This window comes from Lentinula edodes (assembly GCF_021015755.1).
Source record: "Lentinula edodes strain Le(Bin) 0899 ss11 chromosome Unknown C8R40scaffold_28, whole genome shotgun sequence".
Classification (NCBI taxonomy): domain Eukaryota; kingdom Fungi; phylum Basidiomycota; class Agaricomycetes; order Agaricales; family Omphalotaceae; genus Lentinula; species Lentinula edodes.
This window is the reverse complement of record NW_025764334.1, coordinates 440,197-458,860: the sequence shown is the minus strand read 5'-3', so window position 1 is coordinate 458,860 and position 18,664 is coordinate 440,197. Positions and strand designations below refer to the sequence as shown.

Sequence of the window (18,664 nt, the reverse complement as noted above, 5' to 3'; positions counted from 1 at the left end):
GATGCAGCGGACAGAAAGTTTATGTACGTTTTTGGCACGTGGACCAAGTCGTACTGGCAAGCAAATTGGGGAAGGAAGTACCACAATTGATGCGGAGCCAGTTGTAAGGTTTGCGACCATCTCGCGGCAATCACCGACCTTTTCCAGGTTCTCGATGTGTGTAATGGATGTGCCCTTTTCATCTTGCCGCCATGTCCTCTCATATTCCGAAACGTCCAGACGAGAGCATACAACGAAAGCGACGAAAAGGTGCCACAAGACTATCTTGTGCAGAATGTAGAAGGCATCTATCACCATTTTGTCATTTTACCAGTTCGGCAACCTCAATTTTGACTTTTCCAGGCTCAAGTTGCGATGTGATCGCTGCATCCCATGTAGCTCATGTGTGAAGCGTGGGTGAGTCTTTTACACCTCTCTCCCATCCCAAGCGTTTATTGAGAGTCATGTATTTTGCAGTACGGCTGCCATTTGTCCCGACGTGCGTCTATACAATCTTTGCATTTGATTCCAATCAACGAGCAGCCGCGATCAAATCAATAGGGCTCTTTGACTACTGGGCAAGGGAACCGGTATGCCTTACGAACTGAAATGAGAAAACAATCCATTTCAACTGTCAATTGTCGCAGATTTGTCCTCGCATCCACCCAAGAGCTACATGAGAAAATACACGAATTATCGAATCGTGTTCGGGAACTAGAAGATGGTTTACGTTCAGACCATATTCAATTGACCAACGAGCCGCATCCTCTGCTATCTGAAGAGCTATTAAAGATCAAAGCCCCTCTGCAACGAGAACCTCCCGCAGCGAGAAGCCTGAATGGTGCTATCAAGGACGAGGAGTCAAATCCAGATGTCGTGGATGCCTTTGGATCCTTGTCCATAAGCCTCTCTGGAAAAGCTAAATTCTTCGGTCAAACAGCAAACTCCTGGGTGAGTACGAAATGCCTTAGCATGATATTTCTTATATTCATCTCTATCATTCTCTTCTCTCCAGCTATTCCTTCAAGTGTGTATATTCAGTGACATCTTGATGTTGGGCTTAAACAATGCTTCTTTACTAAAACAGAACGAGACTTCTGAAGACGATACACCTGATCCTTCTCAGACTATATTACAATTACAAGCGTATCTTCCTCCCCAGATATTGGCTCGTGCGTCCACCTTGACGATGACACCTACACCCCCAGAAATACTCCAGCCAATCAACCTCCAGACACTCTACTACTATCTACCCTCCTCCGAGATAGCCAACCGACTACGTAATATTTACTACAAGCATGCAGCTTGGATGTACGTATGCTCAACCGCTACTACCTTATCCTCCTAACAAAGGCTCTAGGTATAACCCCGTCTCTGAGGATATGTTCAATTACGAAGTTTGGAGTCAGTTTTACGAGCCTAATGCTGGCCTTTCGGCGGACTACCCTCTTGTGTCCCATAGACTTTCTGTGATGTTCATGATCTTGGCTATCGGTTCTCTTGTCGATACCTCTCTTTCACCGTATAACGTTGACGCAGAGAAATACCACCAGCTAGCCAAAGCCGCCCTTTTCCAGGATTCATTCCTGGATGCTCCCACCATCAACGCGGTACAGGCCTTGGTTGGTCATTTCTTCGCTCTGATTTATCCATCATTCTGACCTTTGACACTAGTTCTTGATGACTTACTATTTGTTCTTGTCTGACCGTCATGGCACCAGTACTGGAACAAGGTGGGCAATCATGGGCTTAGCTGTCAAGCTGTCACAGACTGTACGTGCTGTTGAACACCTTCGGCTCGAGAATCAGCTGACGAACCTTCTAGATTGGCTTGCGTGAGCTCTTTAATGAAAAACGTCTTCGTCTATTAGACCGCCTGACAGTTTCATTCCTATTATAGATAGGGATAGTGGGCGTTGGAAAGGTGTCGAAATGGACGAATCGCAGCGCCGCCGACAACTATTCTGGGAACTCTTCACCTACGATTCCTGGCAATGTTTCACCTTTGCGCGTCCGCCTTCTTTTGCGCTCCCCCATATTGATTGCAAGATGCCTTACGCCAATATCGACTCAGCGGAAGATCAGATTTGTAAGTGTACCCGCGTTCTCATCATCCCGTGCTTCCTCATACCAAATTTTTCGTTTGCGTTACTTCTATCTATCTCCTACTAGTCCATGCTTGGAAGCACAGATTCGTCAGCGAGTGCATGAATCTCCTGCACGATCAGGCGTTCGGCGCGAAGACTCCCACATATGCGACCGTTTTACAGCTCGACCGGAAGTTGAGAGCATTTCCGGTTCCATCCATTCTTCAAGTTGCAGGATTCGGGAGCTCCGATCCTATACCCACAGGGCTTCCGGAGTCGTCAATGCTTACACTTCAACGTCACATTGTGCTTGCGATTCGAGAAATGAGTATGTAATTCCTTCCCAATGCTATGAAACTCTAGTGCTTATGTCACTCCGCTACCTAGATCTTCTATGTGCGTCTCACATTGCAGTTAGAGACCTATTGTATTCACACAGTTCGTAGATCTCCACCGGAGCTTCTTTGCCCGAGCTATTAGCGACCACCCCAAAGACCCTCTTGGAAGTCCTTACGGTACATCCGTAATTGCAGCTTATCGAAGTGCAGGATCCCTCGTTGCCCTGATGCGAAACTTGCACAATCAACTTCAGGATCTGAGCCAAAGGTTGTGGTTCTTATGGACACATATGTTCTCTTGCGCAGTGAGTTTACTCGGGATTTGCTGCTGCGTTGAGTTGACTGTACTAACATTTCCTCGTGATAAGATTATTCTTGGCTCTATTGTCACTCGCTGTCCATCTATGAGCTTAGCACCTTCAGCACTCGTACAACTCGATTCAGCTTGTGAATTGTTCTCAAAGGCTGCAAGCGGGTTTAGAGCAACCAAAGTCCTCGTGAATATCATTGAATTCTTTACCTTAAATCCCGAAATACTAACACATACCCCTGTAGAAAATTATGCTTGATCTTCAAACTAGAGCTCACGAGTGTTTGAATGAATTCCGCAGAGGAACCGGGAGACTGGGGTCTGCCTTGGATCCTCCGAACGATAATGACGAGTTAGCTATATTAGGAGGGAAAACCAGATTGGTTAAAAAGGAACCAGGCTCCCCACAGCTGTTTGAACGATCCCCCAACTCCCACAATCCAGTCGTTCCGCTCCCGTTATCCCCTAGTGCAGGAGCACAGGTCGATTCAAACTTAGTCGAGTATCTGAGCTCTTTCCAGCCCCAACAACGATCGTTATCAGCATCGAGCACGTACTCTGATCCTGAGATATCGCCTGTGACGATGTATGGCCTCACTTCCCTGCCTACTAATGGTTACCATTCAGAGTCTTCCAATTATCAACCAATGACTTCTTCATCTCATTCCATGATGCCTACGCCCGATTCTTCATTCCATCATCATCGTCAACATAGCTCCCAAGGCTCTGTGGCGAACGATTCCGCAGGTCTGCCTTCGTTCCCGCCATACTTTCCCGTTTACGATTACGGCTCTTCGAATTCGAACTCTTATGCTCCAATGTTGGATTCTCCTATTCCGGCACATGCACAGAGGAGGTCTAGTTCAGGATCGCCAGAACAGAATTTAATGCACACCGTCTGGCAAGACTTTGTAACTTCGAATGGGTATGTGCCGAACTAACTTAGCCCTCGAATGACCGCCGCTACCCATTGAATGAGTCATGGTATATCTTGGCCCCTTTGAATTCTTCTATATTTCGACCTCTTTTTTTATTTGTGACTATGATGTATGTATGATCTATCATATGTATCAATGCATTCGATATCGTGTAGTATGTGTACTAGGGTAATTGGATGATGTGTATCCCGCCAAAGCCACGAAGAGAAAACCATATTTGTTGCATCAGTGTTGTCGAATCAAGTGGGATTAACTCTGGCGCCTGAGGCCTTACTCAGACGTATCTAAAGAAAATGATGCATATAAAGTGAATAATTATACCTGTATTTACATAAATATGAGTTGAAGCCGATGGAAAACTTCGAAGACAGCACTAACACTTTCAAGTGCAATTGGATTCCTATTCGATTTCGCTGTCCGAAGACAACGAGGACAGGTCTGGATCGCTTTCGGAAAAGCCCAGCTCGGGATAAGTTCGTCTCAAGCGCCTCATTTTCTTCCTCGAATGTCTGACTTCTTGACGGATCTTGACAGGATCCCAGACGATATCGTCGTATGACAGCTTACCGGTGACTTCGTAGAGTCGCTCAGCGAATTGACGAGCAAAGGGGAGTCGCAAGTCTTCAAACGACAGAGCTTCTAATGGTTGACCCTTTGGCTTGAGCTGCGTGTTCAAGTCTCGAAATTTGACTAAATGGTCAAGTAGTCCATTATAGAGCCTTTCCTGGTCTGGCGTGTCAACGGTACCATGAAGTCGGAATGGGATGTTGTGGGATGCCAGGAGAACAAGATTGGATAGTGGAAGACTTCCAACCCCTTGCTGTCGATGGAGTCGTTTAAGTCGCCGACCACTGGGGAATGTATCAGGGGCTCGTTTCATAGCGTCAATGGCGCCACCAAGGAGAGCAAGCATTGCATTATTGACTCCAATGCGGATGGTAATTCCAACAGGTAGGAGCCTGACAAGTGTCCTCCATGTCTCCTGAGAAAACTGTTGTTGACTAGACTCTGTATCTGGCTCAATGTTATCGCAAGTGACTTGTATTGCATTTAAAACGACCAGCTTCTGTAAAGGTAGAGCGTTGATAATTTTCACGATCATCTGACGATTTTGGCGTTGGGATGCAGGATAAAGGAGGATATGATGTAACGGTTTCTCACTGTCACTGACGAAGAGAGGATTAGGACATGTGTCATTTTGAGACAAAGAGAATGCGAGATAATTCCCGCAAACTATATTTGCGGAACGCAGAACCGGCGCATCTTTGTGTCGTAGATGGCGTCTGACGTGTATCATTAGGGATTTGACGCCCTGGATGTAGTCATCATGTTGGGTCGGACGTGCGATGAAACTCGTCTGTGTAGTGGGGGGGAAGACAAGGAATCGTAGAATAGACGAAATAATTTGGATATCCATGTTCAAATCAAGAAGCCTCAATACCGGGAGCGAGATGACGGGCAGATGCTGTACATCACTAGGTATTCGAATGTAGTGACGAATTTTGAGTGAGTGTAATGCAGGTGAGAGTTTGATGGTATTATAGAAGTCTTCCAGCGAAGGCAGAGCAGGTTGCATTTCACGATTTTCGATCTCCCTGGTAAGCTCGAGATGGGTCAGATTGGCCAGAAGTTGCAATTCTTTCCCACTCTCGAAAGAAACATTGTCCAAGCAAAGAAGACGAAGACGTGGTGCCCCCCCTTGAACAAGGAAGGAAGGGAGATATATAGGAGTAGCAGGTTGATCATTTGAGTTCCGAAGGGATACATGAAGGCTTTCTAACATCGGCAAATCCCTAACATCGCCGAAAAAATGAATAAAATCACTTTTCGGTCCATCTACATTGAGTAATCGCACGCGATGAGAATTGCGAGTAAACAGTGGAGTGGATTGTTTGTTTCTGAATTTCAAAGAAAGTGGGTATCCTTTCGAACGCTTCTCCCACACCTTCATGCGGGAATATCCATGTCTAAATGATTTTCCCTCCGAAATCCAGGACCAAAATCTACCATTGTCCATGACGATCCGATGCCATCGGCGACAAACAAAAATGAGGCGACACCACATTGGGGACCAGGCGTCTTCAGCAATCATAACCATGTAGAATATATCGGAGAGTAGTTCGTCGGGGAGAAAAGATATTGAAGCAAGCGCATTCCGGTACGATTTCAGGTTGGCAAGAATGTCAATTCCAGAGTCGATAGCCTGTCTCATATCCTCTCGTTCACTGTACGCCTTTTTAATCACAAACTCAATTCTTCGGCTTTGCTCTCACCTAGTACTAGACAATTGAAGACGGGGCATGGACTCCATGAGCATTAAAGCGCGCAACATCTTCGCAAGTTGGTCAAATTGGTCTGGGCCGTCTGGCAAATCGGCAGAAGGCATTGGTCTTTTTATAAGAGCGATTAAGGTGGCGATGAACAACAACAGGCTATTTCGGTCCGAATAGCCGGCCTCCTAATTCCCTTCTTTCATGTCATCGCCGACCCTACCAAACTTTTCTGCAGTTCCAACTGAGGGACCAGTCGGCAGAGATAAAATATTGCCAGTGAGACAAACGGTCGATTGTTTTGGCTACCAAGCAAGAACTTGTTTAGGTGACTGCAGGATATTCGGATGACACCCATCCTTATTCAAGACGAGTACCATAATGGCCTCAGGGTGATTTTGGAATAGAGAACACATCGTTTGAGAGCAGGGCAAGTGTCTTATATTGGCTTCGTAAACTTTGGTTGCCAATTAGTATGCTATATGCATAGCGTGTAAGTGTAAATCTTGATGAACCGCGATAGTCATTTCGAAGAAAATCTGGCCAAAGATCTTCCTTATCCAAGTCCCTTTCAGGATGACCAGGAGCCGCCGAAGTCTAAGATGTGGCATTCCGTCGTCGGAATGCCTGGAATCGGTATGCATCGCGTTGAATCTTTTCATCCGAATCGAGTCTTGAATATTGTCTATGGTAGGCAAATCACACTTTCCCTCATATATCTGGAATCTACGACGAGCGCAGAAGCTTTCCACCCTCTACATCGGGAGCAAGACCGACATGCGCTTGTCTGTCAATGGTACAAAGTATTCCGGTACTACCGCGATGTGGTGCGTACCACTCCACGACCGTCACCATTCTGGCGGATGGTGTCTAGTCAATTCCAATAACGAACAGGAAGCTTTCCCACTAAATTTGCTGGAATCATCGTTGTTTGTAATCCAGGCAGAATCGCCCAGAGAAAAACATTTCCGACCGAAAAGTAATTTTTATGCTCCAATCTTGGATATTCGTAGTTCCGGCACATGCACAGAGGAGGTTCAGCTCAGGCTCGCCAAAATAAAATTTATGTAATGCACACCGTCTGGCAAGACTTTATACCTTCGAATGTGTATATGCCAAACTAACCCTCTTTGAAACCTTCTATATTGCAATCTTTTTTTAATTTGTACTATGATGTGTCTATGATTCATTGTATGTATCAATGCATTCGATATCGAAGAGAAAACCATATTTATTGTGTAGGTGTTTTCCACTTTCAAGTTCAATTGGATTCCAACTCGGATTCGCTGTCTGAAGACAACGGGGACAGGTTTAGATTGTCTTCGGGAAAGTCCAGCTCAGGATGAATTCTTCTCAAGCGCCTCAATTGCTTCCTCAAACGTCTGACTTGTTGTCGCATCTCGACGGGATCCCAGAGGATATCGTCGTATGACAGCTTACCGGTGACTTCGCAGAGTCGCTCAGCGAATTGACGAGCAAAGGGGAGTCGCAAGTCTTCAAACGACAGTGCTTCTAATGGTTGACCCTTTGGCTTGAGCTGCGTGTTCAGGTCTCGATATTTGACTAAATGGTCAAGTAGTCCATTATAGAGCCTTTCCTGGTCTGGCGTGTCAACGGTACCATGAAGTCGGAATGGGATGTTGTGGGATGCCAGGAGAACAAGATTGGATAGTGGAAGACTTCCAACCCCTTGCTGTCGATGGAGTCGTTTAAGTCGCCGACCACTGGGGAATGTATCAGGGGCTCGTTTCATAGCGTCAATGGCGCCACCAAGGAGAGCAAGCATTGCATTATTGACTCCAATGCGGATGGTAATTCCAACAGGTAGGAGCCTGACAAGTGTCCTCCATGTCTCCCAAGAAAACTGTTGTTTGTATGGTTCTATATCTGGCTCAATATTATTGCAAGTGACTTGCGTTGCATCGAAAACGGCCAGCTTCTCTAAAGGAAGAGCGTTGATAATTTTCACGATCATCTGACGATTTTCGCGCTGCGATGAGGGATAAAGGAGTATGTGAATCAATGGTTTCTCACTGCCCAAGAAATATTTAGGACATGTATCATTTTGAGAGAAAGAGAATGAGAGAAAAATCCCGCAATCTATATTTGCAGAACGCAGGACCAGCGCATCTTTGTGTCGTGAATGGCGTCTAACGTGTATCATGAGGGATTTAACGCCCTGAATGTAGGAAGAATGATCATCATGTTGGGTCGGCGAATGTGCGATGAAACTCGTCTTTGTGGTGTGGGGGAAGACAAGGAATTGTAGAATAGACGAAATGATTTGGATATCCATGTTCAAATCGAGAAGCCTGAGCACCGGAAGCGAAATGGGGGGCAGATGCTGTACATCACTAGATATTCGAACGTAGTGACGAATTTTGAGTGATTGCAATACAGGCGAGAGTTTGATGGTGTTATAGATGTCTCTGAGCGAAGGCAGAACAGGTTGTATATTTCCGATCCTCCTGGCGAGCTCAAGGTGGGTCAGGTTGGCCAAAACTTGCAATTGTTTCCCACTCTCGAAAAAAACATCTTCTAAGCAAAGAACACGAAGACGAGGTACTCCCCCCTGAACAAGGAATGAAGGGAGATATATAGGAGTGGCAGGCAGCTCATCCAAGGGCCGAAGGGATAATTGCAGGCTTTCCAACATCGGCAAATCCCTAATATCGCCGAAAAAATGGATAAAGTCACTTTTTGGTCCTTCTACATTGAGTAACCGCACGCGATGAGAATTTCGAATAAACAGTGGAGTGGATTGTTTGTTGCTGAATTTCAAAGAAAGTGGAAATCCTTTCGAACGTTTCTCCCAGACCTTCATGCGGTGAAATTCATATCCAAATGGATTTCCCTCCGAAATCCAGGACCATAATCTACCATGATCCATGACAACCCGATGCCATCGACGACAAACAAACATAAGGCGACACCACCCCTGGGACCAGGGACCTTCAGCAATCATGACCGTGTAGAATATATCGGACAGTAGTTCGTCGGGAAGAAAAGAAATTAAAGCAAGCGCATTCCGGTACGATTTCAGATTGGCAAGAATGTCAATTCCAGAGTCGATAGCCATTCTCATATCCTCTCGTTCACTGTACACCTTTTTAATCACAAATTCAATTCTTCGGCTTATACTCTCACCTAGTACTAGACAATTGAAGACGGGGCATGGACTCCATGAGCGTTAAATCCCGCAACATCTTCGCAAGTTGGTCAAGTTGGTCTGGCAAATCGGCGGAAGGCATGATGGTCGTTTTATACGAGCGATCAGGTGGCAATGAGCAACAGGCTCTTTTGGTCCGAATAGCCGGCCTCCACCTTTTTTTGGTTTCTGAGCGGTAAATTTACACTTGGTCGCGTCGTATTCTTTACTGCTCACTGTGTCGGACGATGATATTTCGCCCTCTTTCACTTATCTGACATCAACTTCCTTAGACTTCCTTCAACTCATGTTCATGTAATTTTCGCATGCTATTTTGCGGCGCCTGAAGAGGTTTTCGGCATTCTATTTAATGTGTACACAGTGCCATCTCTATTGTCTATGTATAGCTGCATCTGCATAACATGTCACTGGTCGTTTCCCGAATCGCGCAGCTCGTGTCGCAGGTTGTAATCAACGTTTCACCACAAAATCCTCTCAAAGTGCACTATGATGCACCTAATGTCGACTTCGTATGTCCCGACGAAGATTTAGCAGCCACCCTTCGCTGTGTTTCCCAGAAACTCGAAATAGACTCTGGCATCGTCTCACTGGTAGTGTCGAACTGTGCCGACATTTTACCAAGAATATTACTTCCACTCGCCGGAGAACTCAGTCATTTTCCCTTGGTTATCCACATTGAGGTTGAGCAAGACCTCTCATCAGTCTTTCTCCTCCACAGTTCTTTTCCTTTCCTCCTTCTTTCCGTTAACCCACTTGAAGCACACGACAATTCTATCCTTGCTTCGTATTTGGCCCGTTCATCTAGGCAAGCAGTTATCCACGTTTACTTTCGTGATCGAAACGCGGCCGACATTGATATACATGTCATGCTGGGAGAGAAGTTCATCCTTGACTACGTCTTGAAAGACACCGGAAGAAATGAAGTCGTGATTGCTGAGGATGATGCAGAGGCACTATGGAGAACATATAAAGACGCCAGTAGTCGTCTGTCTCACCTCATTTCAACACGAACATTACAGCCGTTCGGGTCTCAATATTCAGGACAAAAATCCGATGTTCATACAGTTATCTTCATCATAGGCAATCATTGCATATCTGATATATCTCTTGCTGGTATTCAAATCATATATCCCAAAATCACGGTACCTCTTCCTTCTTCATCTATCCTTGAGGTCGTGCCATCGCGTGCGGCTCGTGTATTCATTCTGGAACAGTTTCGGAATTGGCCTACAAAATGGACCCCGTTTCATCTAGAGGTTGTCCGTGCCCTACAGCAGCGAAACCCGACTCCAATAATCCGTGGTGGCATTCTTGGTCATTACAAGACTAACATTACTGACTCCGACGTTGAAACGCTGCTAAACTCCACCGAAGACCGCGTCCAGTTCGGGTCGTTCGTTGATTCCAATCCGCCCGCATCTCCATTGATACCAAAATACGAGTTGAGTTATCTTAAAGTGCTCGAAAATCTCTTTGACGTTCGCTTTCAACATTCAAATTCCCCCAATTTAACTACACTACACGGGCATCTTGCTACGAACCCCGAATTTGCGCTAGGTCGGGTTCGCGGGCAGCTTGAAGAGCGAGCACGGCTGGTGAAAATTACTGAAGATGCGATGACCAACTCGTCCACGAATAACGAACTCCATTCTCTGCTGAGTGAATGGCTTATTCACAAGGATGACGTTTTTCAGAGCCGGACTTTTGGAGAAGAGATCATCCAAAGGTTGGAACACGAAATCCGCAGTCCAATACTGCACCAGATGATCGCTTTGAAGCATCATTTCACCTTACCTTCTCATTGGATAGTGGTGTCGTCGTCGTGGTCCTATGATATAGGCTCCTCAGGCTTGCATCATGTTCTCTCTTCCGGTCTACGTGTCAACATTCTCATTATTCACACCACTTCCTATATGCTCAGGCAGTCGAACAATCACCGACAGCATGACATTGGTCTGTATGCTATGAACTACGGTTCAGCATATGTCGCCAGTGTCGCAATATATAGTTCCTATGCTCATACGATACAGGTCCTAGTGGAGGCCGATCTCTTCGATGGACCGAGTGTTGTGTTAGCTTATCTTCCCAACCAATCTGACCAGACATCGGCTGTGGATGTACTCAAAGAAACCAAACTTGCTGTAGATTCTGGGTACTGGCCATTATATAGATGGAATCCTAGTAAAGACATCGAGGGGGAAGAACCCTTTTCTTTGGATTCCGACTCTATTAAGAATGACCTCGCCCAATTTCTTGACCGACAAAATCACCTATCACAACTTGTTCGCTCGAAACCTGCCTTGAATACCGAGATAACTGGTAATCTTGGCTACAGCCTGAAGGAAGCACGGCGGTTAAAGGCGCAGAAGACTTACAGTAAGTTGTTGCACACCGTAGAAGCGCCTTCCATACGAATCCTCTATGCTTCTGATGGAGGTACAGCTGAGAAAATGGCAAAACGTTTAGTCATTCGTGGGAAGATACGGGGCCTGGACGTAAGCATTGCGGCTCTCGATTTAATATCGCTAGATGCCTTGAAAGATGAAGACGAACATGTTAACGTCTTCATCACGTCCACCGCTGGACAAGGTGAGCCCCCTCAAAATGGAAGGAAATTCTTCAAATCCCTCAACACTGCGGCGAGTATTGTGGAAAACAAGGCGACACTTTTTTCCAAACTGCGATATCTCGTGTTTGGTCTAGGCGATTCCCACTATTGGCCTCGGGATGAAGATGCTCGTTACTACAACAGACCGGGCAAAGAACTTGATCATAAATTAGCCTTGCTAGGCGCGCAGCGGGTTCTAGATCTACATCTAGGAGATGCCCAAGACGCAGATGGTCCCGAAACTCAATATAAGGTATGGGAAGCGCAGATCTGGAAAGTTTTCGGTGTCGATACTGTTGAGGTATCCGAAAAAGAGCCAGATCCCATAACCCTCGAACATGTCAAAGTCGCATCAAATTTTCTTCGTGGCACCATTGCTGAGGGGATTTCCGACGTCTGCACCGGTGGTCTTGCTCCCAGTGACCCTCCGCTCACCAAATATCATGGGATTTGGCAGCAAGACGATCGGGATGTACGGGAGGAACACCAGGCGCAGGGTCTTGATTTAGCGTATAACTTCATGGTCAGGACGAGGATGCCCGGTGGTTCGTGTACGCCTGTACAATGGCTGAAACTCGACCGCCTATCCGACGAATATGGAAATGGGACAATGAAAATTACGACTAGACAGACGTTACAATTCCATGGCATTCTGAAGAGGTTCTTGAAGAAATCAATACAAGACATCAATAGAGCTCTCTTGGATACCCTGGAAGTGGGCGGAGATGTGAACAGGTAAGCATTAGTTCATGATACCGCTGCTCATTCACTGTACTGTATCCTTTAGCAACATTGTGTGCTCATCGATTCCCACTATGTCTGAGATACACGCTCAGGTTCACAGTTGTTGTATGGAAATCAGTGAACGCTTGATGCCTCGTACTACGGCCTATCATGAAATCTGGCTTGACAAGAAAATGGTCGCTGGGCATGCAATAAAGGATTATGAACCAATATACAGTGAGTGGTACCTTCCAAGAAAGGTCAGTTGTGACACTTGAGTGTGTATTTTGATTGATACCTAATTGTTTCCTACTTGCCGTCCAGTTCAAGATTGCCATTGCTGTCCCTCCCACCAATGATGTTGATGTTTTCACAAATGATTTGGGGTACATCACTATTGTTGATGACCGTAGTAGAAATGTCATTGGATATAATGTATTGGTGGGCGGAGGCATGGGCACAACTTTGGGCAATCAGAAAACATACCCTCGGGTTGCAAGCATCATTGGATTCTGCACACCAGAGCAAGCTGTTGATGTAGCCGAAAAAGTTACTTTGGTGCAGCGCGATTACGGGGATCGGATTGAGTACGTTCTGAGCCTCCATGTATGGTCATTCAAACTCACTGCCCTTTTGCAGCCGTAAGGTGCTCAAATAAGAATTGTTCCAATATCCTGCTTCTCAAACGGTTTTATTTCTATTTATTAGGCTGCCAGACTAAAATATACAGTGGACCGGATGGGCCTGGATGAATTCAAAGCAGAAGTTGAAAGGCGTCTAGGCTTTTCTTTCCAAGCAGCTCGCCCATATTATTTCACTCAAAACCTCGACCAATATGGTTGGTCCACAGGCGAGAATGGCAAACACTACTTCACTGTTTTCATTGAGAATGGGCGGATTCAGGACACTCAGAACAAGGGTGTTAAGACATGTCTCCGAGAAATTGCCAAGATACACAAGGGAACATTTAGATTCACCACGAATCAACATCTTGTCATCTCTGAAATTGGGGTGGACAACTTGTCCAGCATCAAGAACATCTTGTCTAGATATAATATGGATAATCAAGGCCTCAGTGGGTTGCGATTGTCCTCGTCAGCTTGTGTTGCCTTTCCAACCTGTGGTAAGCTTTTCGTATTCGACAACATTACTGTATTTGTTTAACTGAAATCACCACTAGGTCTCGCTATGGCTGAGTCCGAAAGAGTGAGTAACTATCTATTTATGACAAGTACATTCCTGAGTACAACCACAGTATTTGCCATTACTCATTGACAAGGTCGAAATGATATGCGAAGAAAATGGACTTCGCAATGATTCCATTGTCATACGAATGACTGGTTGTTCTGCAGGATGTACTCGACCTAACGTTGCAGGTGTGGTGAACGTTCTATGAAATTGACTTCTAAACCCCTTGATGTATTTCCATTCACAGAGATTGGCTTTCTAGGAAAGGCGCCCGGAGCTTACATGATGCTTCTCGGGGGTGGTGCATTCGGGCAACGACTGGCAAAGGTTTATCGTGGTAAGTACAACATTTATATTGTCTACTATTTATGCGATTCTGAAGAATAATTCAAATGCAGAAAACGTTACCGAGCCAGATATCCTGGCCATCCTCAGACCAATGATCAAGCACTACGCTCTCGATCGTCTCGAAGGCGAAAGATTTGGCGACTTTGTGATAAGAGCAGGTTATGTTCCAGCCGTGACTTCTAGCCAGGAATATTGGAAATGACTCTGAAGTAGAGATTAACACGAGATTTCAGCACCGTAGGTATGTTTTTGTAAATTGTATTTTGGGCAATGATGGAGGCAATATTTGTACCATATTTTGATTGCAGAAGGATTGTTACTTTTGAGATCGAGGACGTGACATGAGCACATGAGCTCATTGTTCAACATTCAGCTCAGCCTCTGGACATGCTGGGGACTAGATAGGAGTTGTTGTCCACGGGTTCGATCCTGTTATCAAGTCTGAACATGACCCTCACCGTACATACCGCAGCTTTGCATTTTGTTTCAGGTTCATTCTGTCCGGTCTTATAAGGTCATATTTTCAACCAACGCCCTTATAACAATGCTTATTCTCCATCTACATAATCTACGTGTCGTTATCGATTGCCGCACCCGATACCGCTGACACCCGGCTGGCACCTGCTGACATCTTCCCTCATCTTCCCCGCATCCTTCCAACGTCGACTCGATATTCAGGACTTATACATAAGAACTTCAATGCCGAAGACACCGGAAGGTTATACGTACACTATATAAGTATCTTCAAATTTTTTGTGGCCAAGTAACAAGAAGCAACATGTTTGGTTTGGGTCTGCGGCTTGTGAAGCCCGTATATCTGGTATATTACAGGCCGAAGCCAATGGGCTCAATTCCCTGTAACGTTAGATTTATTCATTCTCGTTTCAACTGTAGTCACGCCAAGAAACAGTATTTACATACATAATTCCTCGTTCACTGACATCTTTTTCCCCCTTCCATTGGTCCTACACCCGACCTATACACACTCTCTATTTGCTTTTTTGTCGTTCATTTTCTCTTTCCCTCACTCATTATTCCGGTGACTGCGATATGACGCTGAACCTCCCTCAAGTTTTTCTTTCTTCTTTGTTATTTTCCCATTTCCTAGTCAATGCTCAGGACCGCACAACTGAACAGGGAGAAGCTGCTATCACTGGTATATTTATGTCGGTATCCCTGCAGTCGCGCTATCCTAATTTCCAATCCCACTTTGCTTAAACCCAGATCCCGACCAGGAATGTGCACCTTATACTTACCCCCCTGTCGCGGACCAGATGGGCTCTTTCCCTCCCCTTTGGGGACCTGCTTCTATTCTTCCCGACGATTCAGCTGCGCTTGCCATGTGGAACTCAATTTCGTCTAACATTCCCACTAGCATCGACACGAAGGTAGTCGCCCTTTTTTTGGTTTAACATACCCAAATTGACCCATTGCGTAGACACAACCTCCTCCGTCAGACTATTCTTCTGACGATCCGGACTGTTGGTGGACCTATGATCAATGTACAACACCCAAACTATCTGGCCTGCCCCCTGATGTTGCCGATGCCCCAGAAGTATGTGCCCATGTTACAACCTATCATTCTATTGCAGATTGAACCCCTTTTCCTAGCCTGCTACTTTAGGTTATGGATTCGACGATGGTCCAAGCTGTGCACACAATGTGTTCTATGATTATCTTCAGAGCCAGAACCAAAAAGCGAGTAAGTGCGTTCAATGTCTTCTCTTGAAATTTCACTAAAGTCTTTGAAGCATTCTATTTCATCGGTTCTAATGTTGCGAGTTCCCCTTTGGAAGCTCAGCGTGCTCTTACTGAGGGTGAGCTGAGCTGTATATATTTTATTTCCAGACTCATTCAGGTGCCGGGTTTGTATTGTAGGCCATGAAATATGCGTTCGTGAGTTTCTCAAACTTTCAATATTCCTATATCTATCTAACAGAAAAATATCAGATACTTGGTCTCATCCTTACAGTGTGTACTCGAGTTCCACTCAACTCACAGTCGTTGATTTAGACCAAAACAGTGACAACGGTTGGCAGCGAAGACGCTTTTGCAGAATTATGGTACAGTAAGTCTTCATAGTAAATCACCCTGGAAATGTGACTCCTCATAAATTTTATCAGCTGTGCGCATATACATATGATGTAAACATTGGGGATGGCGATTTACCTGTGACTTCGACAGATCCAAATGATAAAGCTCGCAGTAGGAGTAACACCTACTTGCTGGAGAGTACGTTCACAACCTCATCAGAGTGCCAGGAGAGATAGCCTAACAGGACTTATTTGTAGCCCCCTTACGGTGATATCGACGATAGGATCCGTGCGATTGCAAATGCACTGGGATTGCAAACGATCATGTGGAAATACGACACTGCAGATGCTAGTGTAGACGGCACGACCATCACCGACGAAACTGTAGAGACCAACTACAACGATTTCCTTCAGACGGCCAACAGTGGAGCATTCAATTCTGTAAATTCAATTTACTTGGGTTGAAGGTTGCGTCGTTTGCTGAACGTCTTGGTTTAGACTGGTGCCATCCTCTTGACCCATGAACTGAACAACTTCACTATGTCAGAAGCAGTGAAATATTATCCCCAGCTTAAAAGCGCTTTCCAGGTATATGATCAGCCCAAAGAAATTTTTGAATAAGATCTGAAGGAAAATCTCCAGTATATCGTCCCTGTTGGAGTTTCTCTGAACAAGACACAACCCTATCTCGAAACCAACTACTCACTTCCGACGTTCGAGCAATGTGAGCATTGCATTGTATTAATAAATATATTCTGACCCATTCCATAGACATCTCCGGAACTGTAACAACCACAGGATCGCGAATATCGCCCATTAACGGTACCTCCACCGTATCTTCTTCTTCTTCCACATCAGCGTCCTCCCGTCCTTCGAGTTCCGCTTCTTCCACGAACTCGAGCTCAAATGGAGAATCAGCTGCCTCCACAAACGCAGCTCATCAGGCAATGGAACTTGGTAGTGGTCGTACCTTGTTAGCATTCTTTATCATGGCATTCTCATGCCACATCTTCGGTTTTTGAATACTTTTTAAAATTATTTCTTCCTTAAATCCTTAAGTTAGCACGTCGTCTGATGTATTTAAGGCCAAACACCATTTAGGCTATGGATGCAGGCCTGTATATATATATATGCATAGTCTATATATCCTGTATGCGTATCATCCGGGTCGAATTATACTCGGAGATCTAACACTCTACTTTAATTCAGAACAGTTCAGAACGCAAATTTTTTCAACATGTACTAGCTACATCGGAGCTATGTACACGAGGTCACCGCCACATCCGGATATGGGTAATATGACGTAGCGTGTCTATACTGTGGGCCACTGCTTCAGGCCTTCAAAGTTTCAGGATTATTGTCGCTATCGTTGAACTGCTGTTTCCTACAAAGAGATTAAATGACATTCACTTGAAGGGGCATCATGTAAAGTGCTGCTAATTGTCTAATCTGCTGGCCCCAAAGCTGAGGTTTGTGTCAGGCGTGAAATTTTGAAACTTGGATCTTCTCATCAACCATGCTCTGAATGTTTTCTGTGTAAAAGACCCAAAATACATACAGTAATTGAGAAAATATAGTGTAGATATATATGTGGAGCTATCTTGCTCGCCGAACTAAATCCGATATAATCTACACAGGCTGATCCTTCCTTTCCATCCACCATGAAGCCCAAGGTAACCACTTTTCAGAAGTGGCTTTCGTCAACTAACACACATTTTTAGACCACACATATCCTATTTGATTGCGATAACACCCTTGTCCTATCTGAAGCTTTGGCCTTCGAGGCTTGTGCAGAGCTTGCGAATGAGATATTATCGTCTCAGGATGTGACTGATCGATATACTGGAGATGAATTAATGGTGGACTTTGTTGGCAAGAACTTTAGGTACGTCCACACCAAGCCCTATATTTTACGTGCAATCGTTCAATCTCACTCCGACAGGGGCATGCTGCTGGACCTTCAAGATAAGTATAAGTTCACGATCCCAAGCGAACAGCTAGAAAAGTATGTGGCTATGGAAGAGGACAAGGTAATTATTACATGAGCTCCTTGCCAGTCAAATCCTCATGATCTGATTATATGTAGGTCATTGAAAAGCTGAAGGAGAAACTGGTACCCTGTGCTGGGGCGAACGAGATCTTGAAGAAACTGGCCCAGAGCGGGAAGTATCAGATGGGTGTAGTGAGTTCCTCTGCTCACCGGCGAGTCGTGGCGAGTCTCGAGAAAGCCAATCAAGCGGTGTATTTCCCTCCCGACAGAGTATTTTCCGCAGCCACTTCCTTACCCAAACCGACATCCAAACCTGATCCTGCGATATATCTATTTGCTTGTGAGAAGCTTGGTGCTCCGCCTGCCACTTGCGTTGCCGTAGAAGATAGCAAAAGTGGTGCTACTAGTGCTGTCCGCGCGGGGATTCCGGTGATTGCGTACGTTGGAAGCTACGAAACTCCAGAGAAGAGAAATGAGATGGCAAAGTCACTAAAGGACATTGGCGCCGCTGCAGTCATGTATGATTGGGCTGAATTTGAGAACTGCCTGGAGCAGGCTGGGTGCAATGTATCTGATGCTCCATAAACTTCTGCCTTGACATTTGATGAATCGCATTTCTAGTCCAGGGCATGTTTGAGAACACAGAATTGTTAATTTTATACATAACAAATTGAGTAACTACA

At 45.3% G+C, this 18,664-nt stretch overlaps 7 protein-coding genes across 7 annotated transcripts; 5 read left to right on the top strand and 2 right to left on the bottom strand.

The window, feature by feature from the left end:
- Positions 1–102: 102 nt before the first annotated feature.
- On the top strand, positions 103–3,854 carry C8R40DRAFT_413664 (fungal-specific transcription factor domain-containing protein). Its single transcript, XM_046234987.1, has 16 exons — positions 103–283; positions 343–396; positions 457–478; positions 541–569; positions 627–930; positions 995–1,006; positions 1,067–1,290; positions 1,340–1,601; positions 1,654–1,752; positions 1,805–1,814; positions 1,880–2,068; positions 2,152–2,394; positions 2,454–2,462; positions 2,513–2,709; positions 2,773–2,901; positions 2,960–3,854. The coding sequence occupies exons 1-16, from the start codon at positions 168–170 to the stop codon at positions 3,653–3,655; spliced, it is 2,595 nt and encodes an 864-aa protein (XP_046084117.1). The 5' UTR covers positions 103–167; the 3' UTR covers positions 3,656–3,854.
- C8R40DRAFT_1115259 (uncharacterized protein) lies at positions 3,603–4,763 on the bottom strand. The gene is given in 5 exon segments (XM_046228555.1): positions 3,603–3,656; positions 3,710–3,801; positions 3,854–3,885; positions 4,013–4,015; positions 4,030–4,763. 1 exon segment carries the CDS (start codon positions 4,752–4,754, stop codon positions 4,053–4,055), a length of 702 nt encoding a protein of 233 aa, XP_046084116.1. The 5' UTR covers positions 4,755–4,763; the 3' UTR covers positions 3,603–3,656; positions 3,710–3,801; positions 3,854–3,885; positions 4,013–4,015; positions 4,030–4,052.
- Positions 4,764–6,654: 1,891 nt separating this feature from the next.
- C8R40DRAFT_1115258 (uncharacterized protein) lies at positions 6,655–7,063 on the top strand. Its single transcript, XM_046228554.1, has one exon. The coding sequence runs from the start codon at positions 6,700–6,702 to the stop codon at positions 6,991–6,993; it is 294 nt and encodes a 97-aa protein (XP_046084115.1). The 5' UTR covers positions 6,655–6,699; the 3' UTR covers positions 6,994–7,063.
- Positions 7,064–7,183: 120 nt separating this feature from the next.
- On the bottom strand, positions 7,184–9,173 carry C8R40DRAFT_1173089 (uncharacterized protein; the record flags this gene model as incomplete). Its single annotated transcript, XM_046231958.1, has 2 exons — positions 7,184–9,020; positions 9,070–9,173. 2 exons carry the CDS (start codon positions 9,171–9,173, stop codon positions 7,184–7,186), a joined length of 1,941 nt encoding a protein of 646 aa, XP_046084114.1.
- A 319-nt stretch (positions 9,174–9,492) lies between these two features.
- C8R40DRAFT_1173088 (sulfite reductase subunit beta) lies at positions 9,493–14,160 on the top strand (the record flags this gene model as incomplete). The annotated part of the gene is made up of 9 exons (XM_046231957.1): positions 9,493–12,434; positions 12,487–12,682; positions 12,747–13,009; positions 13,062–13,068; positions 13,131–13,545; positions 13,603–13,628; positions 13,678–13,798; positions 13,858–13,947; positions 14,009–14,160. 9 exons carry the CDS (start codon positions 9,493–9,495, stop codon positions 14,158–14,160), a joined length of 4,212 nt encoding a protein of 1,403 aa, XP_046084113.1.
- Positions 14,161–15,008: 848 nt separating this feature from the next.
- Positions 15,009–17,013, top strand: C8R40DRAFT_1051222 (uncharacterized protein; the record flags this gene model as incomplete). Its single annotated transcript, XM_046224694.1, has 14 exons — positions 15,009–15,114; positions 15,183–15,364; positions 15,397–15,513; positions 15,570–15,660; positions 15,710–15,775; positions 15,837–15,854; positions 15,909–15,929; positions 15,982–16,026; positions 16,082–16,083; positions 16,143–16,190; positions 16,250–16,432; positions 16,490–16,579; positions 16,634–16,715; positions 16,763–17,013. The coding sequence occupies 14 exons, from the start codon at positions 15,009–15,011 to the stop codon at positions 17,011–17,013; spliced, it is 1,302 nt and encodes a 433-aa protein (XP_046084112.1).
- Positions 17,014–17,614: 601 nt separating this feature from the next.
- On the top strand, positions 17,615–18,643 carry C8R40DRAFT_1115247 (haloacid dehalogenase-like hydrolase family protein). The gene is made up of 4 exons (XM_046228553.1): positions 17,615–17,664; positions 17,713–17,876; positions 17,934–18,021; positions 18,078–18,643. The coding sequence occupies exons 1-4, from the start codon at positions 17,653–17,655 to the stop codon at positions 18,564–18,566; spliced, it is 753 nt and encodes a 250-aa protein (XP_046084111.1). The 5' UTR covers positions 17,615–17,652; the 3' UTR covers positions 18,567–18,643.
- Positions 18,644–18,664: the final 21 nt, after the last annotated feature.